Source organism: Protobothrops mucrosquamatus, unplaced genomic scaffold, assembly GCF_001527695.2.
Source record: "Protobothrops mucrosquamatus isolate PMUCROS unplaced genomic scaffold, P.Mucros_1.0 scaffold1772, whole genome shotgun sequence".
NCBI lineage: Eukaryota > Metazoa > Chordata > Lepidosauria > Squamata > Viperidae > Protobothrops > Protobothrops mucrosquamatus.
This window is the reverse complement of record NW_015387910.1, coordinates 66,256-80,162: the sequence shown is the minus strand read 5'-3', so window position 1 is coordinate 80,162 and position 13,907 is coordinate 66,256. Positions and strand designations below refer to the sequence as shown.

Here is a 13,907-nt window from a genome sequence, read left to right as displayed (position 1 = left end):
TTTATTTTGTACATTACTGAGCTGAAAAATGTTAGAATTTGATACTTTCCCTCCCCTTGTACCTACACTTCTCTTTCTCTCTTTCCCACCTTCCTTATTTCCCTATCATTTTTATTTACATTTGTATTTTGTGTCATGATAACCTTAATAAAATTCTTTAAAAAACAATTCCTAATTACCATAATTGTTTGCTGACTGGAAACCATAGCCCAAAACATGTAGAATTAAATCTGCTCTGGAAGCAGAGAATGACCTAAAGTTCTTCGGAGAACTAATTTCTGGAACATAAGCTAGGAGAAGATCAGAAAACATTCTCATAAAAATGTTTCCTCCATGTCTGAGTCCATTCATCCACCCAGGAGAAAGTTTGATGATGGGAAGCCTGGGAAGAAACTATCAAAATTAGCAGTGAAACAGCACTTTTGTATCTACTCCAATATAAAGGATCCATCAGAAAGATCCCAAAATCCCAGATTCTAGAATACCACAATACCAATCATACTGGCAGGAGAACAACCTGCATACAACAAATAGAAAAGAAATCTGCTTTATAGTACCAATCTGCTTTATCATATTTTAGATGGGTACAGAGGTTCCTGATACAGTATTTCCTGTATTGAAGATACATTACAGCATCATTTATTTTTTTTTAGGTCTACCATATCTACCTTGTTTGCAGAATATCCTTGTAATTCTGCCAGTTGCCAACAACTGGTAGCATTGTCGAACCAATTACTGCCTGTAGCCCTAGGTATCAAAACCAAAATATAAATAAAATAATAAAATATAAAATAAATAAAATGGGCAGTCTCTCAATAAATTGAGCCTTAGTATTTTGGTGCCTGCAACTGGTCTCTACAATGCTCTCACAGATCACTGGCAGTCCCCAATCATAGGTCTCGTGGGTTATATGTTGGGCAATGTCTGAACATTATGTTAATTTACTAAACCATGGTGGCAAACTTGTGTAGTTCCAGCCTCTGCCTAGCTCTCTGGCAATGGAAAAGATGGCAGGAGAAGAAGAAATCTCTGTTTGTGTGTCTGACATGGAAAATTAGACATTCCACGGGCCATTTTGCATGATGCAGGTGGATTAAGAGTATCTGATGCCGCGCATTGATTGATTTTTAACAGCCCAGATAAGGTCGCCCTAACTGATGAGCCTTGACAAGTGCTATTTTTGCATGCGAGCGTATTCAATACAGTTCAATTTATTAAATTTGTTACAGCCTCCCAAATTCATTAGAATACCTAAACTGGACTTGGGAAGCTAAACAGGGTCAGGCTTAGTTGTAGTCAGAACTTGGATGGATTCCCCCCCCCCCCCGCTCGGGAATCCTAGGATTTGAAACCAGTCTGGGAAAACCCTGGAAAAAAAAGTGGGGGTGGGAGTGGCAAACCGCTTCTATGACACTTGCCCATACCATACCGGATCAGACTTATAGTCAGGGAGAATTCAAATTTGGCTAAGGAGGAGACCTCACTACTTTTTACAAAGTGAAGAACCGACTCCTGGTATCTACTGGACCGGCGAGACGGGGTACCGAACTCGTCTTAGGACCCAGGAAGCGGCGGAGATCTCGCCGGCCGGTTCCCTGGAATGAATGAAAGGAGCGGAGTCTTCAATGGGTTGGACTAGATGACCTTCAAGGTCCCTTCCAACTTTACTATTATTATTATTATTATTATTATTATTATTATTATTATTATTATTATTATTATTATTATTATTATTATTATTATTATTATTATTATTATTATTATTATGGCTCCCTCCAGAACCTGGCGGCGATCCCCTGGGCAGATGTTGTGTAGAATTTCTCACATTTTTCACCCTCCGCCTCCGAAGGGGGCTTTTCTCCCGGGCTGCGTTGCCCCCTCCCTCACCCCCCATCCCCCCCATATTTCCAAAGAAGCACGCGGGACGGGGGTTGGGGAAAGGAGTTTGACATACTCGGGTGACGGGGGCGGGGGGAGTAGGGTTGCCAGGTGTCCACTATTTGAGTGGACAGTCCACTTTTTTCACATTATGTTCACTATTTTTTTTCCCACAAAATAGTGGACATTTTTTTTTATTCAAAAGCTTTATGATGAAATGGTACGTAATCTAAAGCTGTACAGTCTACTTTTTTTTACTACTTAACCCCCCACCCCCCGCTTGTCCGCTATTTTTTGGGAAGCAGACCTGGCAACCCTAGGCGGGGAGATCTGAAGAAACGTGGTGGGGAAGGGAAGGCACCGAGGGAGGGGGGGGGAGGCAACAGGACGGCCGCTCCTGGCCGAGACTTTCCGTCGGGACTGGGCGTCAAGAAAGGGAAGCCCAGACCCGCCGCCCAGGAGGGAGGGAGGGAGGGAGGAGGGGACTCGGCGGCGATGCCGTTGAACTCGGGCGCAAGTTTCGGGAGAAGTTCTTAGACTTGTTTTGGGGGCGAAAGGTTTCGCGCCGACAGCCCCGCAAAACTTGGCGGGAATGCCGCCTCTCCCTCTCCTTTTCTTCGCTCCCCCGACAGCGCAGCCTCTGCTCCGGAATGCTTCTTCGAGCCGCCGCTACGAATCCCGTCTCCGAGGCGTTTCCCGCGGGCGATTTTAACGAGTTCGGCCGCTCGAGCCAAGGGAAACCCAGCTGGCTGTGACGGGCAGCCGGACGAGATTCCCCCCCCCCCCATTGGCGAGAGATGCCGGCCCCCTAGGAGCCTCTCGTCCAGGCTTAACGGGCTCGGTTCAGCATGGCCGTCTATGCCCTGACTGGCTTCTCCCTGGCCAGCCTGCTGAGCTTCGGCTACTTATCCTGGGACTGGGTGAAGCCCGGTCTGGTGACCGAGGTTTCGGGGGACCCGGCGGGGAAGCCTCGCCTCCCGCCTGCCTTCTCCGGGCCTCCTCACGTCGTTTTCATTCTGACGGACGACCAGGGCTATCACGATGTGGGCTACCACGGCTCGGACATCCAGACTCCGACGCTGGACAGGTTGGCTGCCGAAGGGGTTAAGCTGGAGAATTACTACATCCAGCCCATCTGCACGCCCTCCAGGAGCCAGCTTATCACGGGAAGGTAAGGAGGGGGCAGAAGCGCCCAAGTCTTTCAGGCCACTCGCCTCCGGTCCACCGGGGGGGGGGGACTGGACGGGAGAAGCCGAAGGGAAAAGAGCCCCCGCGGTGGCTGCTGGAGGGGGAGCCCGCAGGAAGCCTCATGAACCTCAGCCAAGGATGATAATAATAATAATAATAATAATAATAATAATAATAATAATAATAATAATAATAATAATAATAATAATAATAATAATAATAATAATAATAAAGTTGGAAGGGACCTTGGAGGTCATCTAGTCCAACCCCCTGCTCAGGCAGGAAACCCTAAACCATTTCAGACAAATGGCTGTCCAGTCTCTTCTTAAAAACTTCCAGTCTTGGTGCATTCACCGCTTCTGGAGGCAGGTTGTTCCACTGATTAATTGTTCTAACTGTCAGGAAGTTTCTCCTTAGTTCTAGGTTGCTTCTCTCCTTGCTTAGTTTCCATCCGTTGCTTCTTGTCCTGCCTTCAGGCGCTTTGGAGAATAGCTTGACTCCCTCTTCTTTGTGGCAGCCCCTGAGATATTGGAACACTGCTACCATGTCCCCCCTCATCCTTCTCTTCATTAAACTAGACATACCCAATTCCAGCAACCGTTCCTTATATGTTTTAGCCTCCAGTCCCCTAATCATCTTTGTTGCTCTTCTCTGTACTAGAGTCTCAGCATCTTTTTTACATCCTGGTGACCAAAACTGGATGCAGTATTCCAAGTGTGGCCTTACCAAGGCATTGTAAAGTGGTATTAATACTTCACGTGATCTTGATTCTATCCCTCTGTTAATAAACTTTGTATAAGTTAGGTTCAAATGAAAGAAAAGAGGGACAGAATGAATAACCAGATCGAGAAAAGCAAAAACAAAAAACAAAACACACACACACACACCAAAAAAAACACCTAATCCACGCTATATTTAAAGAGATAATGCGGTCCTCAGGATTCAAAATTCAAGTGTTAAGAGCTGAATATTGGTGAGCCTTTTGGAGGGCGATAAGGTTAGATGGATTTTACTGCATTCGAACTATAAAGTTGTGCAGACAGTAGTGATGAGGCATAGTAATGAGTAATAATGAGTAAAAAACGGTAGATGGATTTCCCTGCGTTAGAATGTTAAATCAGAACAGGGTTGGTGTGCAAACAGTAATAATGAGGCATAATAATGAGTAATAACACTGGTTGTATTTCATAGGATTAGACTTTTAAAACGTAACAGTAATGGTGTGCAGGCAGTGTTACCCAATGGATGGACATACCACTTTTCAGTTCAGATAACTTTCCCTTCAAGGGAGACGCCAGTTTATCTTGAAAAAAGTTACGCTACATTGTTTGCGCCTTATTTATATGGAAATAGTATATCACTGATCTCCCTTGCCAGGTTACCATTAGGATTCATGCCACGTACCATTAAAAGTTGTATATGTACATACAATTAAAACTTGTATATACAATTAAAATGCAATTATAGAATGGATGATGATGATGATGATGATGATGACAGAAACAGTAGCATCTGGAGAATCAACAGGATTTCATCAGAGCCTCTCAAATCTTGACTTGCTAATATTAACCCAAGAAATTCATTTACTTTGTTAGCAGTGAAGGCAGTTTTGCATCCCTTTTGAAGATATGGTTCTGGCTTGGGATTAACAATATTCATATCTGTGACAATAACATTGGATTAGATAGGCCACTGAAAAGTTTGTGAAAACAGTAAGCAAAAATTTTCTTTTGAGTTAGTCTATTGGTCCAGTACTGGCAACATTGACCAGAAGTCCATTTACAGATTTCGTGAAGGAGGTTTTCCCACTGTACCTCTTGATCCTTAGGACTCAGTCTAGGAAGCATCCTTGGTATGTTAAATATATGACGTACCATACAGGGGGAAGAAAGAGGGGAAAAAAAGACATCTTGCTTCCTAAAACCCAGAATAAACTATTTTTCCTTAGCAAACTGAAATCTATCAGACAGAGAGGATGTCATGAAAATTTCTGCCCAAACTTTGCATGAACTGTGTTCTTCGCTTTGCCGCTACAAAGTAGTCCTACGGTCCAGTCCTACATATTTGCCAAACACCAAAATGAACATTTTAGGTGGAAACTCTGCATTGCACAGATCTTTATGTTTTGCCAGATTTTCAGTGGCTTGCTCTGCTGTTCACGAGCCAGAAATCAAAGAAACTGGCCTTATTTTCATCATCCAAGCATCTGTCAGACATAAAACACAGAACACGTTTAATTTCCCACAGCTACGCATTCCAAATCAACAGTGTATGTGGTGAGTGTGTGTCTGTGTGTGTTTGTGTTGGGATGGGGCAGGGATTCAGATTCAGAGCCAACGGTAATTATTCCTGACAAAGGAAAGAAAAGTTTGGAGATTGGAGAATGATGGGATGGTTAGAAAGGACTCACTGCGAGACTTTTCCTAAAACAGGGAATATGACACTTCTAGAAAGGCAGAAATCTGTTTTGTGTCTAGCTAAATGATCTTTGGTGCCATTCATTTATTTTTGTATCCAATTTCAGAGTGCCATTACCTGCATGCATATCACGAGACGTAGAATTTAACAGAGAGGAAAAAGTATGTGGATATCTTCCATAAATATTTTGAACGGAGGAAAAGTAATACTTATAGAGTACTGCTGTACCTTATGGAAGACTCAGATTTTGTGCATTGGAGCCAAACTAGCGGGAGGCCCTGACCCGTGAATAAGGTGATACGGCCTCTAGTGTATGAGCATTTATACCATAATAAATCTGGAAGTGTTTAAGGTGCTATATAACATACTAATATTTTCCCTCTGCAGCACAAAATTAAATAAATGACTTCCAAAATAAATAATACAGTGGATTTCAGTGAGATAATTAAATCTGCAATCCTATACCATTTATCTGGGAATAAGCCCTTTGGGCTTCATTTCGGAGCAACTATGAATGTGATTTCACTCTGTGGGTTGCGCAATTTACCTCAGTTTTGAAAGGACTAAGTCCTTAGAAAATGATAAATAAAAGTTTTCAGAAAACAAAGTATGTCTATGCGAAACATTAAGGAGATCAATACAGCCTTGTTTAGCAACCATTTGTAGTTATGACAGTGATGAAAAAGTACCCATCTTTCCATTTACAACCTTTGCAGCCTGTAAAGCAAAGGAAAGCTGAAATAAAATCATAAGCACAGTCATGATTTCACTTTGTGACCCTTTCACCTGATGACCGAGTTGCCAGTCCCAGTTGTAGTCACTAAATGAGGACAATTCATTTAGTGAGCAGTCAAAGTTACAACGGCACTGAAAAAAGTGAATTCATACTTATGACTGTTGCAGCATCGCCATGTTCACATGATCAAAATTCAGACGCTTGGCAACTGAATCATATTTATGATGGTTTGCAGTGTCCTGGGGTCATGTGATCACCTTTTGCAATCTTCTGACAAGCAAAGTCAATGGGGAAACCAGATTCACTTAACAACTGTGTTACAAACTTAACAACTGCAGTGATTCACTTAATGACTATGTCAAGAAAGGTTGTAAAATTCACTTAACAACTTCTCGCTTCACAACAGAAATGTGGGGCTCAATTGTGGTCGTAAGTTGAGGACTACCTTCAATATCTGTATTTAAATATTAATCATTGTAACTCTTAAAAACAAAAACCATTCAAATTTTAACTTTTGACTTTCTAGATAGTGTTGATTGTGATTCTGAATTTGTCAGAAGTATCGATGCAAAAACCCTTTCTGGCAGATGCTATCTAATTTGCAGTAAGACAGACGATCAGCACTATTGAAAGTTTTAATATGCTTCCCTACATTAGTGGTGGCAGAGGCGATAGACTGTAAAGGTGCTATTCTCCTTGGTGTGGTGCCTCATAACAAGCTTATGCTGGGTTTTTCACTTGCTATCCAAAACGTATCTAATTATTCTCATCTGGGAAAAAAAAGAGATTATATTATGCAGAATTTGTAATATCAAATTAATTGCACGGCATGTGAAACTCATTGGGCTTTGTGTTATACATAGTGGATCAGATGTAGTTACAGATAAAGATGGTCCTTGACTTATGTCCATTTGTTCAGGGATCGTTCAAAGTTACAACAGTGCTGAACACATGGATATGTAAGTGGTCCTCAAAATTCTAGCCATTGCAGCACTGCTATGGTCACACGATCAAGATCTGAGCATTGGAGTACTTGTTTCACAATTACTGGGTCAAGACAGTCATGGTCACACAATCGCTAGCTTTTCTTGCCAGCTTCCCATGAGCAAAATCAATGGGGAAGTTGGTAGGGAGAATCACAAGTCACTCCAGTATGTCACTTCTGCTTATTCCCTTATTCTTCCACCTCCTGCAGCTTATACTGGCTATCCCAGGCCTTCCTACAACTCATATGTAGTCTATGTTGGTCCTCCCACCTTCCCCAACTCATACATGGCCTGCACTGGTTCTCTCATGCCCTCCCTGCCAACCTCCTTCTCCTGTGGCACTCCCATGCACCTTATCTGGGACTCCTGTCTCTTCCTGCTTAATAACTTGCAGGTTGTGGGGTTAACAATCACCCAGGATTGATGGTAATAAGCAATGAGGTCACATGGTGTTGCATTTATGACCATTTTACTTTGCTACCATAGCCTGAGTACTACTGGTAGTGTCATGGATAGTCATATATCAGGGAATTCTGCAGTATGTAGGGAACTGGACTTGATGACCTCTTAGGTGTCTTCCAATTCTGTGATTCTATGACACTCAAGATGTATTTGAGGACACGGATCCTGTCTGCTGAGTGTAATCCTGCTAGGGATTCTTTTCGGGTCAGTCTTTTTACATCAGATTTGCACCATTTTGAAAGGTTATGAATATCTTCCAGAAATTAAGTTGGAATTGCACTGATGTTCACTGCAGTTTTGTGCTTTGGATCTATACTCACAACATAATCATCTAGAAAGTATTATATAACAGACTGATCTTTGTTTTTGCTCCATTATTTGCTCCTGTTATTTTTACCATCTCTGGCTTGAAACTTCAGCACACGGTTAACCTTTTCAATTGGAGGTAAAGTCTAACAAAGAGGTGAAAATAGGAGTGGTGAGCAAGTATCAAGAAATAAATGAAAAAGTAATATGGCTTAAAAGTAGTCCTGAAAAGCATTGGAACTGAGCAATATTCTATTCATCCTTTAAAAATATGTGTATTTTGTGGACTTCCAGAGAAGAAAGGGCAAACCTGGTGGTTGATTATGGTTCCATTAAAAAAGGAGCCCGCAATCAAGTGGAATGAAGAACTGGTGAGAAGACTGGCTCTTCATAATTCCTCTGGACAAGGAGAAGATTTGAGCTCCTGTTATTTGCCCCAGCTCCTGGCAACTTAGCAGTTTGAAAACATGCAAATGCAAGTAGATTAATAGGTACCACTTTTGTGGGAAAGTAATGGCATTCCATGTGCCTCAGCATCTATAGTCATGCTGGCCAAATGATCACAAAAATGTCGTTGGACAACACAGCCCCCCCTCCCACAGCTAAGAAATGGAGATGAGCACCACCCTCTAGAGTCAGATACAACTGGATAGGAGAAACATTTACCTTTACGTTTAAAAGGGATATACACATAACTCACTAAAAAACCAAAAAAGTTACTTGGATAACTCTCCTATATTTGGTTTACAAAAGAGATTTTTTAAAGCTTCAAGAATGATGTTCGGAGGGAGGGAGAGAGAAAAAATGAAAAGAAATAAAGTTTAAGGACTTTATTGTAAAAAGATTAAAGATTGAGGTTGTTAAAATTAAAAGGAATATAAGGTTAGTTTATCTGATCAAAGTTAAAATATGTTGCTGTTTCTGGTAACCTTTAATGGACCATTTCTGACATCAGGACTGAAATGACAAGACTTTAAAGACAGTTTTATAGATAAGAAATGAGATAGGGGAAGAAGGGATCATTTTGTATTTTAAAAGAAGGTGATAACTATACTAACATTGTATATATTTGTGATGAAGGGGGAAGTCACAAGCACCCAAACACACACACACACACACACACACTGCTTTACTATAGTCTTATTTTTTCTTTTTTGCACTTTCTATTTTTTATTCTTTTTAAAGCTTCTATTAGCTTTCATCTTTTTAACTGTAAAGTTTAATAAAATTACTATAAAACCAAAAATCTGTTTATGCTACAGGTATGTATACAAATATACCTGGAAATAGATATCCATTATATTATGTCTGCTTACAGCTTGGACATTTTGAACCTGCTGCCATGCAGCTTTTAGAAGGAATACAGGTAGAAGTAATGTTCTGTTGGGGAAACCTACTTTTCAGGTGCACAACTGTAGGTTCACGGGGGATGGAGATGCTGCAATTCAAGATGATGTCTTTGCTTTCTTTATCTCTCTTCCTAGGTACCAGATCCATACAGGTCTTCAGCACTCAATCATTCGTCCCCGACAGCCAAATTGCTTGCCTCTGAACCAGGTCACTCTCCCACAGAAGCTGAAGGAAGCCGGCTACTCTACCCACATGGTTGGCAAATGGCACTTAGGCTTTTATCGAAAAGAATGCCTGCCAACCCGCAAGGGCTTTGATACCTTCCTGGGCTCTCTGACAGGAAACGTGGATTATTATACATACGATAACTGTGACGGGCCGGGAATATGTGGGTATGACCTTCACGATGGGGAAAATGTAGCCTGGGAACAAAGTGGCAAGTATTCCACCTTCCTTTATACCCAGCGAGTCAGAAAAATTTTGGCAACCCACAACCCCAAGGAGCCCCTCTTCATCTACATAGCATTCCAGGCGGTGCACACTCCTTTGCAGTCCCCAAAGGAATACATCTATCGCTATCGCTCCATGGGAAACGTTGCCCGCCGCAAATATGCTGCCATGGTCACATGCATGGATGAAGCTGTGAAGAATATCACCTGGGCCCTGAAGAAATACGGTTACTATGAGAATAGTGTTATTGTCTTCTCTACAGATAATGGAGGGCAGACGTTCTCTGGGGGAAGCAACTGGCCGTTGCGAGGCCGCAAAGGAACATATTGGGAGGGAGGAGTGCGTGGCATTGGATTTGTCCACAGTCCACTGATTAAACGCAAGCGAAGGACCAGCAGGGCACTCATTCACATAACTGACTGGTACCCAACCTTAGTGACTTTGGCTGGGGGCAACGTGTCTGAAGCAGATGGCTTGGATGGCTATAATGTGTGGCCAGCTATCAGCGAAGGCAAAGAGTCACCACGGAGTGAAATCCTGCACAACATCGATCCTCTGTACAATCATGCCAAATATGGCTCTTTAGAGAATGGGTTTGGCATCTGGAACACAGCAGTACAGGCCTCTTTAAGGGTGGGAGACTGGAAACTTCTTACCGGAGACCCTGGTTACAGTGACTGGATCCCGCCACAGACTCTGACCAACTTCCCAGGGAGTTGGTGGAACTTAGAGCGCCTGACAGACGGGATGCGTCAGTCCGTCTGGCTTTTCAACATCACAGCCGATCCGTACGAGCGCTATGATCTGTCAGACCAGCGTCCCGAAGTAGTCAGGGCTCTGCTTCTTAGGCTGGTCAATTACAACCAAACGGCCATCCCTGTCAGATACCCTGCGGAAAACCCACGCGCTCACCCTGACTTCAATGGTGGTGCCTGGGGACCTTGGGCCACAGAAGAGGATGAAAGGTGGGAAGGAAGGCATGGAAAAACAAAGAACAAAAAACGGAAAAAGAAGTGCAAGATCTGTAAGCTACGCTCCTTTTTCAAAAAGTTGAACACCAGACTTATGTCAAACCGCATCTGAGATGGGGCAGGTTGGGTTCTTGCCAAAAGTCAGGTTGGAACAGGGCTGTTCCAAAAAATGGAAGTGTGTGTGTGTGGGGGGGGAGATCAGTAGAGTATTCCTCTTTCTGTTCAACTTGGAGTGAAGCGAGATGGACTATCAGCTCTTCCTCCCCTATTGTGAGGTAGGGATAACTAAGTCTGCCAATCCATCCCACTTCATCTTTTCCCCAATTTTAGCACCAACATTGCTGATTCTGAATATGGGCAGACTTTGCAACCTCTATTTGACATAGTCCCTTCCTTTTAAATGTTATGCCATGAGATGGTACTTAATGTGCAATTAATTATTCTAGAAGGTTGCAGAAAAGATACCCAAAGTGTGCCATTCAGGAACTAGTGGGAAGAATACTGTATATATACATTCTCAGTCTTTAACCAAAGATGAAATTGTTCTTTACCCAGGGAAAGAATTGCTTAAGGATGAAATTGTTCTCTATTTGCTATTGACTCATGGAATGCTGACCATAAATAATCTTAGATAATATTTTTGCTCTGAGAAAGTGACTGTGGATTCTTCTCTCCCTGGAGACTGTAGTTGCCTCCTTCTGATCACTTTAGTGCCTGTGGGTGTGGATACGGAAGACCTGGGACAATTATTTTTACCAGAGTTAAAATGCAGATCTGGCGTGGTGCAATTTCCCCTCCCCCCTGAATATGTATAAAGCCAAACATCTTGTAAACGTGGGCAGGGGCATCAGTAAACACTGTGAGTGTTGCTTGAGCTAAGAGCATAGTCTTATATATGCAAAAGGAGTTGATAAGAGCTGAATTTTTACATTTGATTGACAGATCGGTTTACTTCCACTGAACGACCGCTCTTATATAGTTTTTTTTTTACTATGCAGATTTTCTTTTCTGCAATTATGAGTGTACTGCAGAGGAGCTCTCGTTCATCTCTAGATCTGTTCAGAATACAGAAGAATACTTGCAAGTTGCTTCCATACGTCAATTTGTATGTAAAACAAACTATGCACATATTCATGATTAGATCACAAATCTTACTGTTTGGGGAGCAGATGCTCGAATTTCTTCATAATGGCAGAACTGATTTTTACAAATGTGATGATTACTAGCTGAATTTATTATTATTTTTAAGAAAAATGAGGACCCAGACTGTTGGGGGCAATATGCTGACTCTATAAACCGCTTAGGGAGGGCTATAAAGCACTGTGAAGTGGTACATAGGTCTAAGTGCTAGTGCTAGTGCTATCCCTAATATGGTCCTTCAGGTCTTCCAATGGTGCATACAGTCATTTTCTTCTCTTTCTTAACACCTTTCCCAGCATCAAAGCCTTTTCATAGAACTAAGTCTTCACATAATGTGTCCAAAGTAGGACATTTTCAGCCTGGTCCTTTGAACTCCAAGTGAGAACTTTGGATTGATTTGTTCACTGATTCATTTGTTTGTTTTCTTGGCTGCCTGCAGTATTCTCTGGAGTCTTCTCCAACACCAAACTTTAAAAATGTCAATACTCTTCCTATCCTGCTTCTTCAAAGTACAACTTTTGCTTTCATAGATTGTGACAGGGAGTTGCATAGATTATTCTGACCTTCATAGGTGTAGATACATCAGAGCATCTGAATACCTTTTCCAAGGTATTCTGGTTCTGGTTCCCAGGTTCTGCCAAGTGCTATTGGGGAACATATTGTATTTCTTAACAGCTTGCTCCTTTAGCTAAAAAGCAGGAGCTATCTACCATCTTGATATTTTAGTTGTTCATGATTGTGAAACTAAATCTTCATATTCAAACCATAAAATGAAATGTTGAAGATAAAGATGAATGGTCTAGAAATCTCCAGTGACATCTGGCTGGCACCTGAGGGACACAGAGACTGAATGATTGCTGGTCTGTCTAGCAGAAACTTTTTTTGCCACCTTATATTTTAGTCATGTGGACACTTGCTGTGTTCTAAAAAAAAAAAAGGGAATTTAGCAATCTGGAAAAATTAGGATATTTGGCCCTTAGCCAAGTCTGAAAAAATAAAGTTTGGCCTCCTTAAAAGATTCATTTGAATGAATCAACTCCTTAAAGTAATTGTACCTTTTTTTTAGGCCCATGCAGAGGTCTTGGGCAGGGGTCTTCAAACTTGGCCCTTTTATGACTTGTGGACTTCAACTCCCAGAATTCCTCAGCCAGCATGCCTAGCTGAGGAATTCTGGGAGTTAAAGTCCACAAGTCATAAAAGGGTCAGGTTTGAAGACCCCTGGTCTTGGACAAGAGGAACTATTTTAAGGCATCGCAGAGAGGTGCTCGATGACCTCCAAGGTCCCTTCCAACTTTATTATTATTATTATTATTATTATTATTATTATTATTATTATTAGTAGTAGTAGTAGTAGTAGTAGTAGTAGTAGTAGTAGTACTCAGCACTAAAGATCATACATTATCCTCAGTCTCTAAGACATCATGTGTCTTTGAATACCAATTGACGGGGAATATGAGAGTTTGGTGATGCTTGAAGGATTTCCATGGGTATTTGTTGGGTCACTGCAGGAGCAAGATACTGGTTTGAATTTTCTAAGATCCATTATGCATTTGCCTAATATATCTATATCTTTGTTTCCTTCCTCTCTTCCTGCCTACCTTGCCAAACACAGGAGTCAGCTCGTGAAAGTTGCTTTTAAAGAGAGTAGCTTTTCCAGAGCCTGGTGCTAAACAATATTTCTCTTCTCCTTTCTGGGCTAGTGCTTCTCCCTTCTCCTCTTCTAAATGCCAGGCAGGGTTGCTTGCCTGGAGCTTCCTTGGGGCAGAGATGCTGAAGGATTGTAGGCAGATCTCATGTAGACACATTCTGATGAGCAGTCAAATGCTGATCTTACCTTAGAGTGGTGTTGACTTTCCAAACCAGATATCTCTGGTTTGTAGGAAGCCCCTGAAATGTTCCTGCAAGTGACAACGGTTGCCTGGATTGTACAATTTCCTTTGGGTGTTTTGTGGAAACAGTTCCTGTATGTATACCACCAAAGAGGATACTATCAAAAAAAAAAAAAAAAAAAAAAAAAAAAAA

The 13,907-nt window shown here is 41.9% G+C and overlaps 1 protein-coding gene across 1 annotated transcript; it reads left to right on the top strand.

The window, feature by feature from the left end:
• Positions 1 to 2,726: 2,726 nt before the first annotated feature.
• On the top strand, positions 2,727 to 10,857 carry ARSI (arylsulfatase family member I). Its single transcript, XM_015823099.1, has 2 exons — positions 2,727 to 3,049; positions 9,459 to 10,857. The coding sequence occupies exons 1-2, from the start codon at positions 2,727 to 2,729 to the stop codon at positions 10,855 to 10,857; spliced, it is 1,722 nt and encodes a 573-aa protein (XP_015678585.1).
• The last annotated feature ends 3,050 nt before the right edge of the window (positions 10,858 to 13,907 follow it).